General features: G+C 45.1%; 1 protein-coding gene across 2 annotated transcripts in view; it reads right to left on the bottom strand.

The window, feature by feature from the left end:
- The window catches only part of Dscam (DS cell adhesion molecule), a 570,981-nt gene that overhangs the window by 115,459 nt on the left and 436,249 nt on the right, over window positions 1-19,273 (bottom strand). For both annotated transcript variants that reach the window (XM_085685855.2, XM_085685856.2), the window contains exons 12-15: window positions 15,697-15,893; window positions 13,775-13,871; window positions 13,087-13,215; window positions 7,330-7,497 (exon numbers count right to left, since the gene is read on the bottom strand). In XM_085685855.2, coding sequence (XP_085541981.1) covers window positions 7,330-7,497; window positions 13,087-13,215; window positions 13,775-13,871; window positions 15,697-15,893 — 591 coding nt within the window. The remainder of the gene's footprint in view (window positions 1-7,329; window positions 7,498-13,086; window positions 13,216-13,774; window positions 13,872-15,696; window positions 15,894-19,273) is intronic.

Raw genomic sequence — 19,273 nt, 5'->3', positions numbered from 1 at the left:
AGATGACATGTAAGCGGAAACAAAACTGTCTCAGGGGATGGATGGGAGGGGCAGGGGAAAAGGAGCGTGGGGCAGGAGGGCTAAAAGAGCATGAAAATGGCCTTGTATAGCCCAGTTTAATAAAGCAACAGGGAAAAAAAGAGGCAAGAAAGAGATTGATGCTCAAGCTGCTGGTCAATGAGAAGAAAGGCGGCAGACAGCTGCCATACAATACAGGATAGAAAGGACAGCGGAGCCTCACAGGGCAGGGGTTGTGGGAGGGAGCAGAGGACGGCATCAATGCCAGGTGATGAAGTCTAGAAAACAGGGCTCACTGTATTTCAGTGATATGCATCTGAAGGCCTATGGGGGTTCCTCCATGTCCGAGGACTGCAGAGAGGAGGGACTTCAGCCCATAGTCAGGTTTCCTAACCCACAGCCCATCCCCAGTCTTGTCCATATCTTCCCTGAAATCTGCCTCCAAGCTTGCCCTCTGCTTTCTCTGACATCATCAGGGCCCCCTTACCCTGGCACCCTGCTGTAGTTCGGCTTCAAAAACCACCCAAATTTCTATTGCATTAATGAAAAGGGGCCAGGTTCCAAAGCACTCTGAAGCTCTCATCAATCCTAGTTACCTGGATACTCTAGTTCCAGTTCCCTAGTCACACTCCCTGCAAGGAGTCCCACTCCCTTTTACTTCATGGCCTCCTGTTCATTTACGCATTTCCCTTGTCCAGTACCTTAGCAGCATCAAAGCACACAGGCTCTAGAGAGCTGTGAGCCTTTGCCCTTGAACTTTAATTTTCCTCCATCAAATTCTAGCCCTGTCTGGGAGCTTCTACAGGCATTATTCCCACTTGGGTGCACACCAGACCCCAACATGTCCCTAACATGACCCTAGCATACCTCTGGCCTGTCTTCGGGCTCCCAGGGTCTCTCAGGTGCTGAGTCCAGAGGGAGTCCCTTTCTGGGACTTTGCAGATGTAGAAACAGAGTCTCCTTCTTCCCCTTAACAGGTCCAGGCACAGCTGTGTACCTGGGCCACCGCATACCCTTGAGTTTTCTAATCTACCTGTCAAAAGGTTTTCCTAGCATCAAAGTTGCTTCCTAGTATCCAGTCACTGGGACCTTCACTGCCAGAGCTCTGCCTCTGAATACTTCACACAGGAAACAATGTCAGACCTGATAAAACCCTGTGAAACAGACTTCTCAGTTACAGAAAAACATTAGCGTTCCCCATCAGAATCGTTCTTTTTTCATAAAAATGTATTTGTTTTTCCTTTTTTGAATCATGTGTATGTTTATGGGTGTGTACACATAAATGCAGTACCCACAGAGGCATCAGATCCCCTGGAGGTGGAGTCAAAGGTGGCTTTGAGTTACCTGATATTAGTGCTGTGAGTTACATTTGGGACCTCTGCAAGAGCAATGTGTGCTCTTAACTGTTGAGCCATCATCTCTCTAGACTTCATCAAAATCACTCTTGCAAATACATTTTGGATTGACCTTGTCAACCCTAACAGTGTCTCCACTTAGTCTCTCAAATTCTCCTCTCTTGAGGGCGGACTAAAGGTGATTGTTGTTTCTACACATCATTTGAAAGACACTTTACTCATAAAAAGGATTTTTTTTTTAAATGAAAACCTTACTGAGCTTCAAAGGCCCTTACTCAATCACAGGCAACGTCTGCGAGGCGATATCAGGGCAGAGAGAATTCTTAATGCTGAAATGGAGAGAGCAATTCACAGGTTACCCTGCCTATTGCACTAAATTTAAAAGTCATGCTGGCATTTGATACTTAAGAATTGGTATACATGCTCCAAAATTGAAGCTGTAATATATAAAGGAGATTTTGGGGGTTCTTTTGTTTTAAATATTTAGTTTTATTTTTAAGTGTGTGTGTGTGTTTGCATGTTTATATGTATGAGTGTATGGGTGTATATATACACCTATATATGTATACACATGAATGCGGGTGTCCAGAAGAGGATGTTAGACTTTGGAGCTGGAGCTACAGGCAGTTGTGAGCCACATACCATAGGTGTTGGGAACTGTACTTGGGTCTTCTGCATAAGCAGCAAGCACTCCATCCTTGAGGAGGATGTTTTGTTTGTGCTTTTTATACTAAAATACACAACAGTATCCCTAGGGTAGGCAAAGACTGGAGGGGAAGATTGAAAAGTAGCATCATTTCCCAGAATTGATCATCTTTGCACATCTATAGAAGTAAAAACTAGCCAATCTGTAAAGCGGCAGGGATTAGCATCTGTTCACAGTTTCTAGTATATTTTGCCAGGACCATAGCAAGGCAACTTTCACCCATTCTATTTAGTTGGACACGTCAAGGAGAGATCTATGTGACTGCCAAATGCACAGGATTTCCCCATTCACTGGCTTGTCTGCATAGGTTCCTCCTGAGTTGGCTGCTCCCTGTCCAATGAGCCTCCTGCTTCTGACAGCCAACTGCCTCTCAAAGAACTGTGAGAGGCGAGGCTGTCAGCACATTCTCTCTCCCAGGCATCCATTTCCTAGCTACAGTCACAATCCTGAGTTTGTTTATTGAACCGGGAAGAACCTTCCTGATGTCTGTCTGCAACTCTCTGCCTATCTGGGGAGTTGAAAAGCATCTACTGAGTCAGGTCATGGTGGAGACCAGGACTGGCATATCCATTCGGCACTGTTCTCAGTGGATGTGGCAGGTCCAGTCTCATCGGGAAGTGAAGAAAGACAAGGATCTTCATGGAAAGAAAAAGTGCTTCATAGTGACAAGGTTTGTGTGTGTGTGTGTGTGTGTGTGTGTGTGTGTGTGTGTGTGTGTGTGTCCAGCCATAAAAGAGAAACAAAGTTGTTTCCTTTGTAGGAAAACAGATACAAACAGAGACAACCTTACTAGGTGCATTGAGCCAGCATCAGAAAGGTGAGTATCTTAAGTCTTTATGTTTTGCTTTTTCTCTTTTGTTGTTCCTTGATTTTAAATAGATATGTAAAGTCACACTTGCAAATGTGACAGAAAGGAAACTGACTAGCAGGCTGAAGTGAACTATATCCATGTATGGGTGCTGCTGTGCAATGGGTTAGGATGAAACAGAAGACCCAGGAGCCACTGCGTAGTCTCACACACAGATCTTCCTCTGTCTAGAAGCTGGGTGTGTGAGAGCAAGTTATGGTTTTGTGGGGAAGGTAGCCAAGATGCTGCTCAGTAGAAATATGAACATCATACTTCTGATGCAAAGACTGAATTCATAGGAAGTTACTGATGGATTAGCCAGCCATTCATCTACATTATTTAGTTATTCAGTTATAGCATGTGCCAAACATTGTTCTGGGGCCTAACATGAAACAATAAAAAATGCCAGTAGCTGTTGCTGTGCATGTGAGAGAGGGCTGAAAATAAACCACAGGCTTGAACCAGAACAATCCAGTGTGTCGGATGGTGGCCAGCTACTTTAAGGGGAGTGTAATGAGGGTGTGGGCTCAGGCATACTAGAGTGAGCCTTAAGTAGAATCCTAATATGGGTTGGGACAATATTTATAGAGTTGTTAGACAAAGGATAGAAAGTGAAGAGGGAGAAAGGGGAAGAACACTCTAGAACATCCTAGAACATTTTCAGAGCATCCTAAATTAGCATCAGGTTCAGGCTCCTTATGTGTATGAAACAGCAGGAATACTAATTATTTCTGTAGGATTAATTGCTAAGGTTCTCCCCGAACCGAAGGTGAAAAGAATGGTAACCAAGAGAGGAAACGGTTAAAGGCTCTGTTGTGTACAGGGCATGGCTGGCCCACAACCTACTGCAAAGCCAATGCTTTCTTGTGGCCTCTCTGAAACCCAAACCATCCCTCTTCTGCTAGTCTGGGAAAATGCAGTGACATTCAAGATGCTTCAGCATAATTGGACTTCTAGATTGCCACACAGATTGATAATGAAGATGATGAAGGGGCCAGCCACCCCACACTCGGTCATGGGCACTCAGTGTCATACAACCTTCAGGGTTCAGCTGCTAACGGGAAGTGGCTCTCTGGCAAGAGTCGGCCATGGTGTGACATGTCTGGTAGGTATCATAGAGCCCCTGGAAGTCAGAGGCACTTCTGGTCCATTAAGAGGTGATCTTGTCAACTCTGATAGTGTGTCTATTCACTCTGACTTCTTTTGGGGGCACCATAAGGAAGTCTAGAGTTTAGAGATCGCTAAATGGTGCGATCTTTGCTACATACTTGCTTTCTGAGGTCAAGTGCATTTAAGGGGTATGATTATTCACATGGGCACTTTCACATAAAAATATCCAGAATTGAAGCTCAGAAGCAATGATATTTCCAGCGCTAGGAAGGAGCACTGTGCAAATGACAGCAATTCCTTCTTGAGGCAGCTCTGTGATGGATACTGCGGGGGCCTTAAAATCAATTTCCCATGGGGCAAACATGTAAATTCAAGGCCTCCAAACTCTTTCTTAAAGGGTGATAATTTGTTCCTATGCAATCTGTTATGTTTTCTCCTTAATAAATTTTTTTTGTCAATTTCATACACAGATGCAATATATTTAGATCACATTATTCTTGTTACTGGGTTACTGGGTAGAATTTGGCTTCCTTGGTTAGGTTATTGATGCTTCAGTTGAGGGAAGGGAGGGGCCGTTGTCAATAACAGGTTCATCAGAGGGAATACCACACTGGACTCCAGTGGAAAGCTGCCAGGCACAGTTGGAAGGATGCATAGTGATAATAAGCGCCTGGATTTAAATAGCGATACATCACTGGGAGCGTGAGCATTAGGAAAATCCTAAATGGAGCCTTCCCAAGGCTAGATCCTTCTGCAGGTTATGACTGGGGACACAGGAGGGGAGGAGGATGAAGACCCCTGAGCTGGCAGTTAGATGTGTGGTGGGAGGGTCTTATTCCATCTTCCTTCTTGTTCTCTGAGTCTTCTTGCTCTGCTCTTGGCCATTTTATCTTTTTTTGTCTAGACCTCCCATTTAGTTGGCTCAAGCTCCTTTAAGAAGAATACAGCCATCCACGAACTTTAAGAACTTTAATTTGTACAGAAATTGGTACTTCTATATCATGCCGAAGAGCATAAATATTAATATTCAGTACACACACACACACACACACACACACTGAGAAATCTCCTTTCACATGGAACACACTGGGTTGAGATATCAATAGCAAATACTCCCTAGTGTTTGGAGAGTCACAGCATAGTTCAGGACACTGGGGTCCATGCAGATGTGACCATAAGCCCCATGTGTTATTGTCATCAAGATCTGTGATCTCAGATGCTAAGACGTGGACACTGGGTCTACCCAGAAACCAGATCAGTTACCTCATGGGGTGGAAGAATCTCTGACCTGGCTCTTTTAGGAAAGGCACAGAAAAGCAGAGCCAAGGTTTGGAAGATTTAGGAGAGTGGGGAGGGAGAATGAATACCCAGCAGATTGTCAAACGGGAGGTCAGAGTAGGACTACTGGGAGTAACTTCCTGCAGCTCCATAATGGGGAAGCGGTAGGAGCCCAGAGCTAAGCAACTCACAGATGTCTCCTCTGCAGGTGTGAAGTGATAAGTGGTCTCAGATCCCCAACACTTGGCCACTACAACACTACAGTTTCTAGGCAATGCTCATTGCTTGACAAATAATCTCTTTATTTTCAGAAAAGTATCACATAGGTCTCCCTAGATGACTGCAGTTCCTTCAAAGTCATGCCTTTTGAGCATCATTGTCAGAAGGTGGCTGTGGCATCTGTAGCCACAGCAGTCAGTTCTAAGGAGGGACCCTTGATCAGCGCAGTGGCATCCCCATCTGTGAGTCACACATGGAAAATGACTTTCTGATTCTTGTCATGCAAACCCTGCCCAGAGACAATGCCTCGCTGCTAGCTACTAGTCCATCCTCTTCCTTGCTCATTTGGATGTCAAATCAGGTCCCAATTGGGGCTGCCCAAGTCAGCACCTAGGCAACATCCAAGAGCCTAGCCAGGGAGCTGAAGGGAACAGATTCTGTTTCCATCTGCAGAGAGACCAGCAGCCAGAGCTGTTCACCTGACCTCCTAGATGCAGGGAGAGATGCTGCCATGGCAACCAGAGGCTGCTGCAGAGGTGAAGAGGAAAGGACACAGCCCGCAACAACAGCAGTGCTAGTAATGGCCGTCAGGGGATCAGCTGCAGGAGACACTGCTGGGAAGAGGGCGTGACTGGATGTGAGGGGACAGGAGGACGCCAGGCATGTGGCTGAACAGTGCTCTGTGGGTTAAAGAATGTGGGAAACTTAGTCTTTGGACAGCCAGTATTCTGTAACTCCAGGAAGTTAGGGACAGTGTAGGTAAACATTTTTATATGATTCTGTTTTTGCTGAAATATATGTCAATAGTCAGTTTTCAGCTATTTCTGAGATCAAAGTACTTCCGGAGTTCGGAATTTGGCTTTCCAGTGTCTGCACAAGGAAAAAAAGGAACCAGACATACATCTATTTTACAGATGAGAGGACATGAAGACAGAGGCCAAGGATCAAACATGAAGACAGCCTGGTGCCCACCCTTAAGAACCATTTTCAAGATTGGATGTCTTCTTGCACTGAGAAGTAGGCCCTGGTTTATGGCCTTGAACACACCCAGTCTTTTTTGACCTTGGAAGCTAAGCAGGGTCAGACCTGTTTAGTACTTGGATGGAAGACACAGTGTCCATACACTTAAACTTATTTCATTAAGAGTAATATTGACCACATAACAGAGAATTATAATGCAATTGCTGGGCTGGTTCCGAAATCACACTTGAAACAATCTTGAAAAAGGGGCAACTGAAAGATGATATGGTGTTCATTATTGCAGGGCTTACACTAAAGAAAAGTTGAAAATGACCAACATGTCCAACTGTGTAGAATCTGTTAAATATGTGGTGGGCTATGCTACTATGAATCGTAGGAAAGAATTTCAGATGAACATAATGTCTATGCAGAATACAGAGTGGGCAGTGGGAAGTCAATAACAACCTGCCTGGAAGTTGATACCAACTTCCGGTGAGTCACGGTCACTGGAAGATGATGGACGATGGTCTGACTTTAGATTAAACTTATATAACTCTTTGATTGACAGTGGAAAAGTAAAGGTAGGTTTGAGTACCAGTCATTCTTCACTTTCCAAGAAACAAGCCAGACATTGGCTCCTTGCTTCCTTCTAACAGAAGGCCAAAGACATTGGCTTCCTCCCCTCCTCCATGGGATAGGCTCACAATCCCGTACACTGGCCAGGGCTAAGTTTTCAGTCTTCAGGAGCAGGGAAAGGCATGATTTGATTCTACATTTAAGCGTCTGAATCACAAGAGTGGATTGCTGGGTGGCAGGTTCTAACCAGTGCCACCTACCTGCCTCATCCGCCGTGATGGTGATCTCGTTGCTGGGCTCACTCTTGCCAATCCGGTTCTTGGCGTACATGCGGATGCTGTAGGTGGAGGAAGGGTGGATATCAATGATGGTGGCCGAGTTCAGCTGAGGGGAAACATCTTTGGTTCTTTGAGCAGAATCCCAGGAGTCTTTTGGGTTTTGTTTTTCAAAAAAGAAGAGATAGAGATGTGAGTTTTTTTTACTCTGCCTTTGAAAGTTCACAACAGGAATTTTAAAAAAAAAAGGAAAAAAGAAAGGAAGAAAGAAAAAAAATACCCCCAAAGTGAAATCTCAACACAATGTCCCCAGCTTCTTGTCAGAGCTGGTCACCAGAGGGTACATGGGGTCACACACTTATTACCCATGGCAGTAGATAAAGGACTGAGGTGAACTTGATATGGGAAGGGGCCTTGAGCAAACACAGAACACATATGCCTGGGGAAGAACGAGATGGGAAACACACGTGATGGAAGCTGGTTCTGTGGAAGCCTCGGCCACACACGAGCTTACTCTACAGTGCACCATGACAAACTATATTTCAGACACTGCTCCCCCTCCAGGTCCCCAGTTCTAAAAGGTACAAAAGCTCAGCAAAACCCTTCACTATATCTGACCCTTTCTTCCTAAACCAAATGTGATAAAACTAAAATCATTTTACACAAGCCAGTTCAACCTTAGTGTAAACCCGACAAAGAAGCACGTTGATCAATTTTGATTTTTAAAAACTCATTGCATCCCAAATCTTTTTTGGCAGGAATCCATTTTCAGTCTCAGATACTTTGAATATCAGCACCTCCCTACTGTGAAGGGATATTGTGAAATATGTGACAATTTGAGCAGAAGAATTTTGGTAGAAGATGAGGTCAGCCAAGTTTCTTGTATTAGAATAGATGGGCAGTTGACTGAGGATGGGTATTCATTAGCAGATGTTGAGTATAGGAGAAAAGATACCCTGAGACCATGGATGGAGAATATATACCCATCCATCACTACCTGATCCTCTCCTATGATCTTCAACACACTTAAGGATTTTCATGGAGTCTTGGGAATGTCAACTCCTTTGTCTCATTAGTGATGAGCTTAAGGGGGCTGCCTTGTCTCAGTGTAAAGCAAGATTTGAAGAAACAGAAATGCATGGATTCAGAATGCTTGTAGGGGTCTTCTTAGGGAATCACACATAATGGAAATGGATCATCACTATCAAAGAGCAAAGTATAGGCATCTTTTGAGTTGGGAAGACTAAGGGTAGGGTACCAACATGGAGAAAATGTGGCGAAACTAAATGATGAGTTTGATAGAGGATGAGGGGAGGAAATTTATGTCAACAAAATGATGTGCAACCATGAGCCTATCACATAGAGAGAAAATCAAGTCTCTTATAGAAGATGTTTTGATACAGGGAGGAATCACTAGAATTGCTAGATACAAAGAAATACGGGGATAAGCAGGCATTTGGATGGTTGATGGTTCTATCAAGATATTATTACGCAAGTTTCTGAAATTGCAAGGATCAATGAAGACACAACTTTTTTTACTTCAGCCACATTTATGGGACATGGAAGAGAATGAGAGCCTAGAGAGGCTGCCTGCTTCTTTCCCCAACCTCCCACGTCCTGTGAAACACCAAGGCAGGGAGGGAGTGACTCAACAATCACCAGCTATGAGCTCCTCCGACCCAGCCTAAGTCCCTGCAGGTGGTCCACTTGCAAAACAACCTTCTAGTTTGACTCAGAAGCCACCCTCCCACTCACAATTTGCTTTTTACCTTAGGAAAACAAAATCATTTCAGACAAAGTAAGGATCTGGTTTTCAGTGTGAAAGTCTAGGTAGCCAGTCTACACACAGATGTTGATAAATAGAGGCTGGCATTTGACCTCAACGGTGTTACCTCAACCTCAAGATCCTTATTCTACAGCCTTCACATGTTCTCCTAAACCTCTTATGAGATGATAGTACCAGACTCTGCTTCAGGACTGCTCCACCACAATAATGTCCCTGCAAGGCCTCGGCTTAATGGTGGGAAAGAATGATGAACAAACATTTGTGTTAGATAGAAAAGGCAGCAGCTCTGGCCAAAAAAATGATGGGAGCATTGTGTGCTTGCATGAATTAAAACTCAGAGAGCAGTGTAGCGCCAGACTGTGACCTGGTTCATCAAGCATGCGCTAGAAGTGTCTGCTGGAAAAGTGGCAGACCCCCAGCGGCTGTTGGAAGAAGGAAACAGAGAAGTACAATATTCACTGCTGGTTCCATGGCTCCAAACAATCCAAGGAAGGACTAGAAAGCTTATAAATTCTGTGAACCAGTTCAGCTTGAAGGTCAGATGTCTGACCCAGAATATGACAGGTCACCAGGGACAAGAGTAATAATGCCAATGTTAGCCATCTGCCAGGTGCTGACCGTGGTGCTGAAGTTCTCCACACTCTTGGAGGAGGGAAGAGAGGAAAGGGGCCCACAGAGCAGACAGGGAAGGAAAAAAAGACTACGGTCCCCCAACATGAGAGAATGGGGCAGATGTAACAACTATAATCCGATGAGGATGAAGGGTCCTGATGGGAAGATGTTGGGGGCCTGTCACAGAGGCCAAAGTGCCCATGTAGAGGAGACGTAGTGTCCCCAAGAACCAAAACAAAGGGACAATCAGAGCACCACAGAGCTGCTGGCAATAGAGAAGATACATGAAGCATGAAGGTACCTGCCCTCTAGTGCTTGCCTTCTACATGATGTGGTTTTGTCCTGGGTGTTTCCAGAGTGGATGGTCACAGAGGCAGGTATGAATAAGGGCTCTATAGTATTATTAATATTTTGGTGACCAAAAACCAAGGACATCTGTCTTCAAATCATGGAAGATCATTTGTCCAAGGGATGATGTATGGGCTGAAGAAACTCTGTGTGCATTAACCCAGGCTACAGCCTGTACGAGTTCCAGCTGGACAGGGCAGAGTGGGCCTTGCAGAGCTGGTAAGTTCATGTTTCCTGGACTGGATTGATCCAACCTTGACTGAGGCACTGATAAGAACCCTCTTTGCTAAGAATATGAAGTGCTTTTACTACACTGGTGAAAGTAGCTCTTGTAAAATAATTACTATAAGGAGGTGAAATTTCCTGTACACGATGGTGGCACCGCTGCAGATGAGTGGACAGCCAGGGTTCAACGGACCCTGATTATGAGCTCAGAATGTGCACCAGGAACCCTGGAGTGCAGAGACACTGGAAAGGACTGGCCGGAGACAGGTCACAAGGGAACTCCAAGGAGACAGCTTGTGTCTATTCTCAGTGGAGAACAGATTGGGTTAACTAGTTGGGATCCCACCAAAAGGTACAGGATTATGGGTAGAGAAGAGGAATGGCCAGTTGGGGAGGGCTTCTTGGAAGACATAACCCGAAGGTTGGGTTTTCTATGAACTTATCTTAGAAATTTTATTCACTTACAGATATGGTAATGAGTTTACACACCCAGAAGTTACCAAGGAAGGACATGGCTCATGAAGATGCTGACAGACACGAGCTAGACAGAACTGAATGCAGCTACTACATATTAGGAGAGCAGTTTCTCCCTCTCTCCAGGGCTTCCTACTCTGAGGCTGAAGTATGTAAATTAAAAACAAGGAATATTTCCTCCACATTCTATTCACATTAGATAACATACCATGAGCTAGGGACCTGAAGGAAGGAAGAAAGCAAAACACAACTCTGAGAAACTTGTCAGGAACCGAGAAGGGTGTGCATTGAGATTTCTTAGATGGTGAATTAACCCCATCAAGATGAGCTTTTATAGGCCTGCATCTTGTAATTTTATTTTCATGCATGTTTGAGTAACACAAAAGACTGCACTTGTCGGGGTGACCGTGCGTCAGAAAATGAGTGAAGGGTTTTAAGTGCACTTCTGTCTTAACATCCACTGCCTATCAGGTATGCAGAACAATGGGCAGTGTGGGAATAGCAAGCAGAGGGAGCCCAACCAACTCCCAGACTGGTGGAGGGACATGCATGCATGGATATGGCAGTTCATACACACAGAGGTGCCTACTTAATATATGTTACAGAACTTGCCAGAAAAAAAGGAACACCAAGAAAGAGCGGGGATCCTATGATAGAGGGGAATTAGGTCTTTCTGCCAGAGGCAGCCTTGGCTTCTGCAATGGTCTCTTTTCACAGATGAGGTTAGCAGAAGGGAGACAGATAGAGGAATAGCAAGGTGAAGTCAAGGCCAGCAGAGGGCCAGCATGAGCTGGATTCTAACGCTCATTACTTGGTTTGGGTGGGCACCAGATGTTGGCATGGTGAAGGCAGCATGGACCAGTCCAGCTCTGCAGTGGGAGGCTGCTATGTGTTCCAGTCTGAAGAAAATGGGCAGCCAGTGCTCAACCTGTGGGAAAGTGGGGCTTATCTTGCTACCTGGGTCATGTTGAATGACTCTGCCTGTCTGTATCTCTGCTGTCCCTCATCACTACCACCTGTTTCCAGGCAAGTCTGCGCCTCACTTCACTGAACCATCTCTTTTCTTTAAAGCCATCCTCTCTCCTAGTGGGCCCTGAGAGAAGCCTGTTTGTCACAGCCCTGGATACTGCTCCACCACTTTTCCCGGAGACATAGTGACTTGGAGCTGCACTACTTGCCTCGAGGGTCTTCCGGGAGTTGCATGCATGCAATACTCCCACCTGACACTCTGAGACCAGAGAGCTGAGCCACCCTCTGTTCTTATGTGCATTCCAAATTAGCTATTGTGAACAAGATCCTTAACCATTGATCCACACTTGACACTCGGCTCTGAGTCTCCAAATTCTGCCTCTCCTAATTCTTTACTTTGGTTCACCAATTCCTGGTTCTATCTGTGGCACACTGCTAGTGAGATATCTTGCCCTCTGGACCTAGTTTTTCCCAGCTGTCTTGAGTTTGATTTGTTGCTACATCTCATCTTGAAAGAGACCAAATCATTCCTGACAGGGCAATGTGAAGCAACACATTGGCCTAGAAAGAAAAAAAAATGCTCACGTGCCTCTGAGAAGCGAATTAACCCTTCCCATGCAGATTGCTCTCCTGCCCTACATCTTCTGTAAGACACAGGAAAATTCTGGCGAGAGGCCACAGTGGTGCTATTCTGTCTTCATCTAGGGAGACTAAGATTCCAAGTGGGCCTGTCGTAGCCTCTGGAAAAAGACCAGCGAGAATGCCTGCCATGGTGCTGCTAGCTAGGTCAGTTTTATGTGTTGGCTGTGCACTGGCTGGGTGCTCCCTTGCCTGTCCCTAGGGCATTTCCAGGGGGTTGTTGTAGAGCTGTTATCACTTGAAGGAAGATTGGCCTTCCTCATTCTGCATAGACTTGTCATATGCCACATCTTGCAGATACCTGCATGGTGGAGCCTGAAGCATGGGACAGGAGATCTAGGTTTGTAATCCAGGGCAGCACCTATCCAGAGCAGTGGAAGGTAAGGAGGCTGGTAATTAGGAAAGACTAGGATAGAAGCCTATTTCTGTTGGTGCCCATGGGCAAGCCTGTGGTGGCAGGACCAAGACCAGTGGGGATCAAGGCCGAGGTCTAGCCAGGTCACTCAGACAGGGACTGAATGTGGGCAGAGAAAGAAACCTGGACATACTCATGCGAGGCATGGACCAAATGGAAAGAGCATTCTGGGATTTGTGTGTGGAGGAGCTGTGGACACACAATGAAGAAACAAGGAGGAAGGCAGGCGGGCATGCAGGATGCAGACAAGTCAGGGGGAGAGTGAAAAGCTTACCTGATTTATTTTTGCATTCGATGTCATAGCCTGTGATGGGGCTGTTGCCGTCAAACCCCATGGTCCACCTGAGTGTGATTGTGCGTGCTTTGACATCTTTGATCTCAATCTCGGGAGGGTCTGGGGGTTCTGTACCATCAACAGAAAGACGGAGGTTAATTCAGATTAAGCCTGGACTTAAGTTCCAGTAGAAGAGTTGCTTACACCTAGCAGAGGCACTTCCTGATAGAAAGCATTTACTATCCGATTTTCTTTTACTAGTTAACTAGAAGGTACTGCCCCACTTCCCCAACAGATTCTGTTTGCAGCCTGTGTGGCACCAGGCCAGACCTGCGAGATGCATGTGTCACTGCTTTGACTCACAGCACATTCATTCCCAGATGGTGGACTTCCAGTCCACCCTCCTCATCTTGTACACAGGCTCCCAAGATGGAGTGGCTACGCTCGTTTATATTTGGCCCAAGTCTCTGGTGTCTTACCTGTTCTGGTCCCCACAATGGTTTGCTCCCTGAATTCCAGGGCTTCACTCTGACATAGTCACACCTTCGGATAAAACCCAGATTTATGCCAGTTTCCTACACAGCTAGGACTTCCTGAGAACGCAAAGTGTTCCTAGCTGATTGGGGCCATACTGCTCCCTGAGGTCAGCACACCTTGTCCCACATTCCTTTTGCTGTGTCCATCCTACCTTGCACTGTGAGTTGAATTATTCCACGGTCCTCCCCATAAGAATTGATAGCATGGCAGGAGAAGAAACCAGAATCTTCTCTCACTGTTGGCAGAATCTGTGACCAAAGCAGAAAAGACGTCACTTCCAATAGTAGTTTGAGCTGGAGATCAGCAGACATGGCTTCCTGCCCTTCCCAGCACTCATTACTACTACAAACATGGACACATACACACAACACAGACATAGACACAGAGACACACATAAACATTCCCATTCCCACATGGACACAGATACACACAGACACAAGCATATTCACACTCACTCACACTAACACACATTCATGGATACACACTCACGCACACATTCTCATCACACATAGCACACAAAGAGAGACTCATGTGCATACTTTCCCATTCACACACATGGATACACACAGAGATATACACACAATCACATTTACACAGGCACACTCAGCGATGTATACTTAGATGCAAATATAGATGTACACACACATATCCAGTTTCACAGTTGTACACACAACCTCACACACCCATGTCCATACTCACAGACTCACCTGTACATGTGCACACTCACAGGCAGACACACTGACAAAGACATAGTCGCCCACAGACCAACACATACTGATATACACTGATACACAGTTGTATGCATTTACACAAATGCACCCACGTTTATACATCCTGAGGGGAAATTACTTCCATGCAACAATAAGCATGCAAACAGGTCTGTCTGCCTTGTTGGACTAGATATCTGATTTACATGGGCTGCTGTGGTCAGGCCCACATATACTCCACACACTTCTCTCTCGTCCCCTGTGGTGTGATTTTGAAGAGCCATGCATAAGAAAATCTATGAATGAGTCATCTCTCTGCACCCACTACTCTAGTTTCCACGGACACAGTGATGCCTTTTCTAAACACACTGTTTCTTTTTAGGATTTCCTAAGTGGTCAGTATAGCAGCTCTACACATTTCCAGTGTATTTGCTATTTTGAACAACACGGAGTGGGTTCCAGTATTATGAGATGTGTATTATATGCAATATATGCAAGTCTACGGTATCCAGATACATGATTGCAGCATCCTCATGTCTGGTATCTGTGAAGCTAAGACACGGCTGTACTGTCAATGTTCGCAGGACCTCACCAGTGTTCTGCACCTCAGAGCCTCGAGGACTGCACCCCGGAGGCAGAGCCACTGTCTGTTCCAAGCACAGAGCTTTAAATTTCCCTCGTGTGTGTGCTTCTGTACCAGCATTCCTCATTACAGAAGCATTGTTCAGTCAGTCACCCTCAGTGCAGCAGACAGAACAGACACGCTTCCTCCTAGTTCTTGCCAGTCTAGATTAATGACGGAATATTCTCTTCATTGGATTTTCTACAAAGAATCAAATATTTTTCCTTTTTTTTTAAAAAAAAATTATTTTGTTTTCAGTTACATGAATATATGTTGGGGCATGTGTATACGTGTGCAAGAACCCATGGCGACCAAAAGAAGGCATTGGATCCCCAAGAGCTGGAGTCACAGATGTGGTGAACCATGGTGTGGGTTCTGGGCACTAAACTCAGGCTAGCTATTAACTCCCTAGCTAGCTCTCTAGCTTTTAAAAATATTTTTATTGTAGGTTTTCTTTTCTCAAAGCTCATGCTGTTGCATATGAACCTTACACCCACCCTACTCCTCTGAGGACAACACTCATGGAGAGACCTCCTTCAGGGCTTAATTATTTCTCTGTGGACAGTGGCTGTGAAGTCTACTTCTGAAGGTCACTCGGTGACCTTGTCTATGTAGATCAGCAAAGGAATGGGGTGTCATGAGAAAATTCCAACAGGATATTCACATGTCATCGCAGCCATGCACATGTCTGTGTCCAAAGGCTGACGAACTGTCCCAGAACTCGGTCCCATCTGGCATTTTTACCTGCAGGGTAGAGATCACCTCCTCTCCCACCTCCTTGGTGGACACCAGGTAACGGGCCATTTCGGGGTTAATGATCCTGTCCTCTTTCTCCCAGCGGACAATGATGGGTTTCTCGCCATGCGCTGCGCAGCTCATCTCCTTCTTCTGACCCTGAGTGGCCAGGGTGGTGTTGGGATAAGAGGTTATCATAGCAGGAACTAAAACAACAAAGCACAGAAGACAAGCCCAGCTCAGCAAAGCTGCAGTTCTGATTCCCCCACCATCACACCCAGTGACGCTGCAGGAGACAATTCTTTAAAATAAAATGTGTCCAAGAAACCGCTGAGCAAGAGCCAAGAGGAACAAGCTACAGACAGCAGAAATTGCCCTGTAGGGTCATATTCAAGGAGTTGCAGTTCTATTCCAAGTCCTCTGGAGCCAGATGTGAGCCAGGCGCGTGGCCTATGTCACCACAGCACACAGGCAAATAACGGGTCTTCAGCCTTGGGGAGGAAACCTTATTTATGAAATTACGTCAATCCTGGTAACTACTTCTCACACTCTTCTCGGCTCACTTCTCTGACAAACTTTGCAAACCGCTGTTAAATCTTTCCCTGCAGACCTCAAACCTTCCTTCCCTCCTTAACTACAACAAAAGCTCATCCTCAACTTACAGAAAAGGAAGAAGGAGGAGGAGGGGAAGATAACCTTTATTCATGAAATCTGCATTTTCTTTCTTCTACTCACACTTAATCTGTAGGTTTTTGCCCTTAGCAACGGGTGGCATAAGGCTCTATTCTTAACTCTGCAAACCACCTGGAATTCTGGAAGCCTATTTTAAAACCCATCTTCTGAAATTCATTCCAAAGTTACAAGCAAATGAGAGGGAGAATGCAGGTCAAAACCAAAATGGGCCCTGGAAAGCTACAAGCAATGGTATAGGTGCTTCAAAATCTAAGTTGTCATGTGTTGGTGTTTCAGTTATTTGAAAGTTGTCATGGTATTAGTGCTTTGGTTATCTGAGAGGCAGAGAGCTAAGAGGCAGACTTCCTCACTCAGGTGCCTCAAAACCTTCACCTTTAGAGAAAATGAGAAACAGAAAGTCAAATAAAAACTCCAAATGGCAAAGGCTACAAATAACCCCGGCTTGTGCCACAGGCAGAGAAAAGCTATCTCCTCCGAGAATCTGTCACTTGCACAGCCTGACCTAGATTTGCAGTTAACTCATGCTAGAGAATTAACGTGGGGATGACCTTCCTTTGGTGACAAGCTTGGAGAATTCAGCAAAAAACAAACAAGAATACACCCTGGAAGGATTTGACCTCCCACCTGCTCTGCTGGCTTTCAGTCAGATGGAGGTAGCCATGAGCTCTCACATAACAAGTACAAAGCAACCTGTTTGATTGACAGTCGGCCTCTAATGACTCAATATAATAGATCACCCTCACATTTTAAAATATCAAGGCTAAAGAAATAAATACATAGAGGCATATTTAATAACAGGGGTAAGGAATGCAATGTCTTCAAAGGGACTGGGAATCTTTGAAAACTATTAAAAACAAATCCTCATGTCTCCCACATGTCCCCATGTCTCTAATCCTAGGGAGAAAGACCCCTCCCTTGTTTCTAGGGTCAAATTTGAATTTGTGTTCCTCCAAAATTCGTGAAACCTCATAATGTGCCTTTCTGTGGAAACAGGACTTTGCAGAGATACATATTTGACAGCCAGGGTCTGCTGCAGTGCAGGCTGTTGGGTAGACAGTGTTACCTCTGCAGTGAATGTTCCCACCTAAGTCCATAGCCTGAATCTTCTATGGGATATGATATTGGGGGGAGGTTGGCTCTATTCAACAGGTATGTTTGTGTAACCAAATATACAGTATATTATATGTATACAATACTAATTACACAAACAGGTATACACGTTGTATGATGTATAAATACATACATAATGTACATCCTGAAAAGGATTTTACAGAGTTACATGTTTTCATACCACATCAACTTCTAACTAGCATTTACGTTATTTTAGAAAGAGTCCTGTGTACTTCACTGTGCCAACCCCAAGGTTGAGGGAACCACTGATTTTACTTTAAAATTTTTATTAGCTTTTATATATTTATTCTCTTTTTCTCACTCTCTTTCTGTGTATATACGTGTGTGTGTGTGTGTGTGTGTGTGTGTGTGCCATAGTGTGTGTGGAGTTCATAGATGACATGTGAAAGTGTGTTCTCTCTCTCTACCGTGTGAGTCCTTGGAACTGAGCTGAGGTCATCAAGCCTGGCTCCTTCTCCACTAAGCCTGCTGGCACCACATTCCACTCTTCTGTGTCTTTTCTGTATACACCTTGTAAATAGGACCATGCAATATCTGTTCTCATGTTAGCCTTCCAAGCTCTTTATGCATAATGGACTCAAGGGTCATTCACATTGTGGTGAATAAAATTTGAAATTTTATTGTTTTCATGACTCCCTTGGATGGATCTTCCACGTTTTATGGTCTTCAGTGTCTCAAAGTCATGGGCAGTATTTCACAGTATATGTAAAAAGGGGAAAGGAGAACATGAAAAACGGAGATTTTCTATGAGGAACTGCCCAAGATTTCCTTCTTCCAGTGTTAGTATTTAGAGTTCAGTATGAGTTCAGGGCTTCTGTTTCCCTTGGGGTTTGTTGGACCAGGGACACAGGGCAGGGTGTCCCTGTGGGAAGGCTGGAGAGCCCCAGAATGCAACAATTTAAGATCTGCTGATGAAGAGGGAAGAGCTGCTCTGTACAGACTGAAGCATTGCTTTGACAACTTGAACACTTTTTGCCATTTCCTTAAAAATATCATATATACATACACAGAGACTCATACCTCTCTCTCTCTCTCTCTCACACACACACACACACACACACACCTCTCACTCACACACATATATAAATTTGTGTGTGTGTGTGTGTGTGTGTGTGTGTGTGTGTATACATGCACATCTGTGGCCCTGAGAACAACTGGCATGAGTTAGCTCTCTGTTTCCTCCATGTGGACCCCAGGGATCCAACAGAGGTCATTGCACTTGGCAGCAAATGCCTTGACCTGCAGAGCCATCTTGCAAACCTCTGTACTCGCTTTCTCAGGCTGTAACAAGCTTTACCGCACACTATGTGGGAGACATGCTTCAACAAACCATGCAGCTTGGGATTTTACTCACTGATGCTATTCTACCAATGGTGCTCCTCATTTTTAGTCATATTTCTCTTTTGGGTGAGAGTCCCATCAAGACGGGGCTTTAAATTCTGGTAATGAAGCCAGCATTCAGTCAGAACCGCTCAGCTAGCCTATGTTTCCCCACCCTGCTTAGAGTGGTCAGAAGAACCCATTTGTTTTAATGAGCCATCACCATGGCTTCTCTTCAGTGCTGATGTCTGAAGGCACAGCGACCTTTTCACTTGTCACAGTCCTGGGAGCCGAGAGATGACAGCATGTCAGGGCAGCTGCGCTCTCTGCCATGATTCCTGAAGCATCACAAATGGATGGAGTCATTTTACAGGAATTGGTACCAAGGAGAGACTGTGAGAAATCTGCTAGCCTCAGAGCAAATCCAGACCCAGGATGGCTC

The sequence above is a fragment of the Myodes glareolus genome, chromosome 2, assembly GCF_982192425.1.
Source record: "Myodes glareolus chromosome 2, mMyoGla1.1, whole genome shotgun sequence".
In the NCBI taxonomy this organism is placed as follows: Eukaryota; Metazoa; Chordata; class Mammalia; order Rodentia; family Cricetidae; genus Myodes; species Myodes glareolus.
The sequence above is the reverse complement of the archived record's forward strand: the minus strand, read 5'-3'. Positions and strand labels throughout refer to the sequence as shown.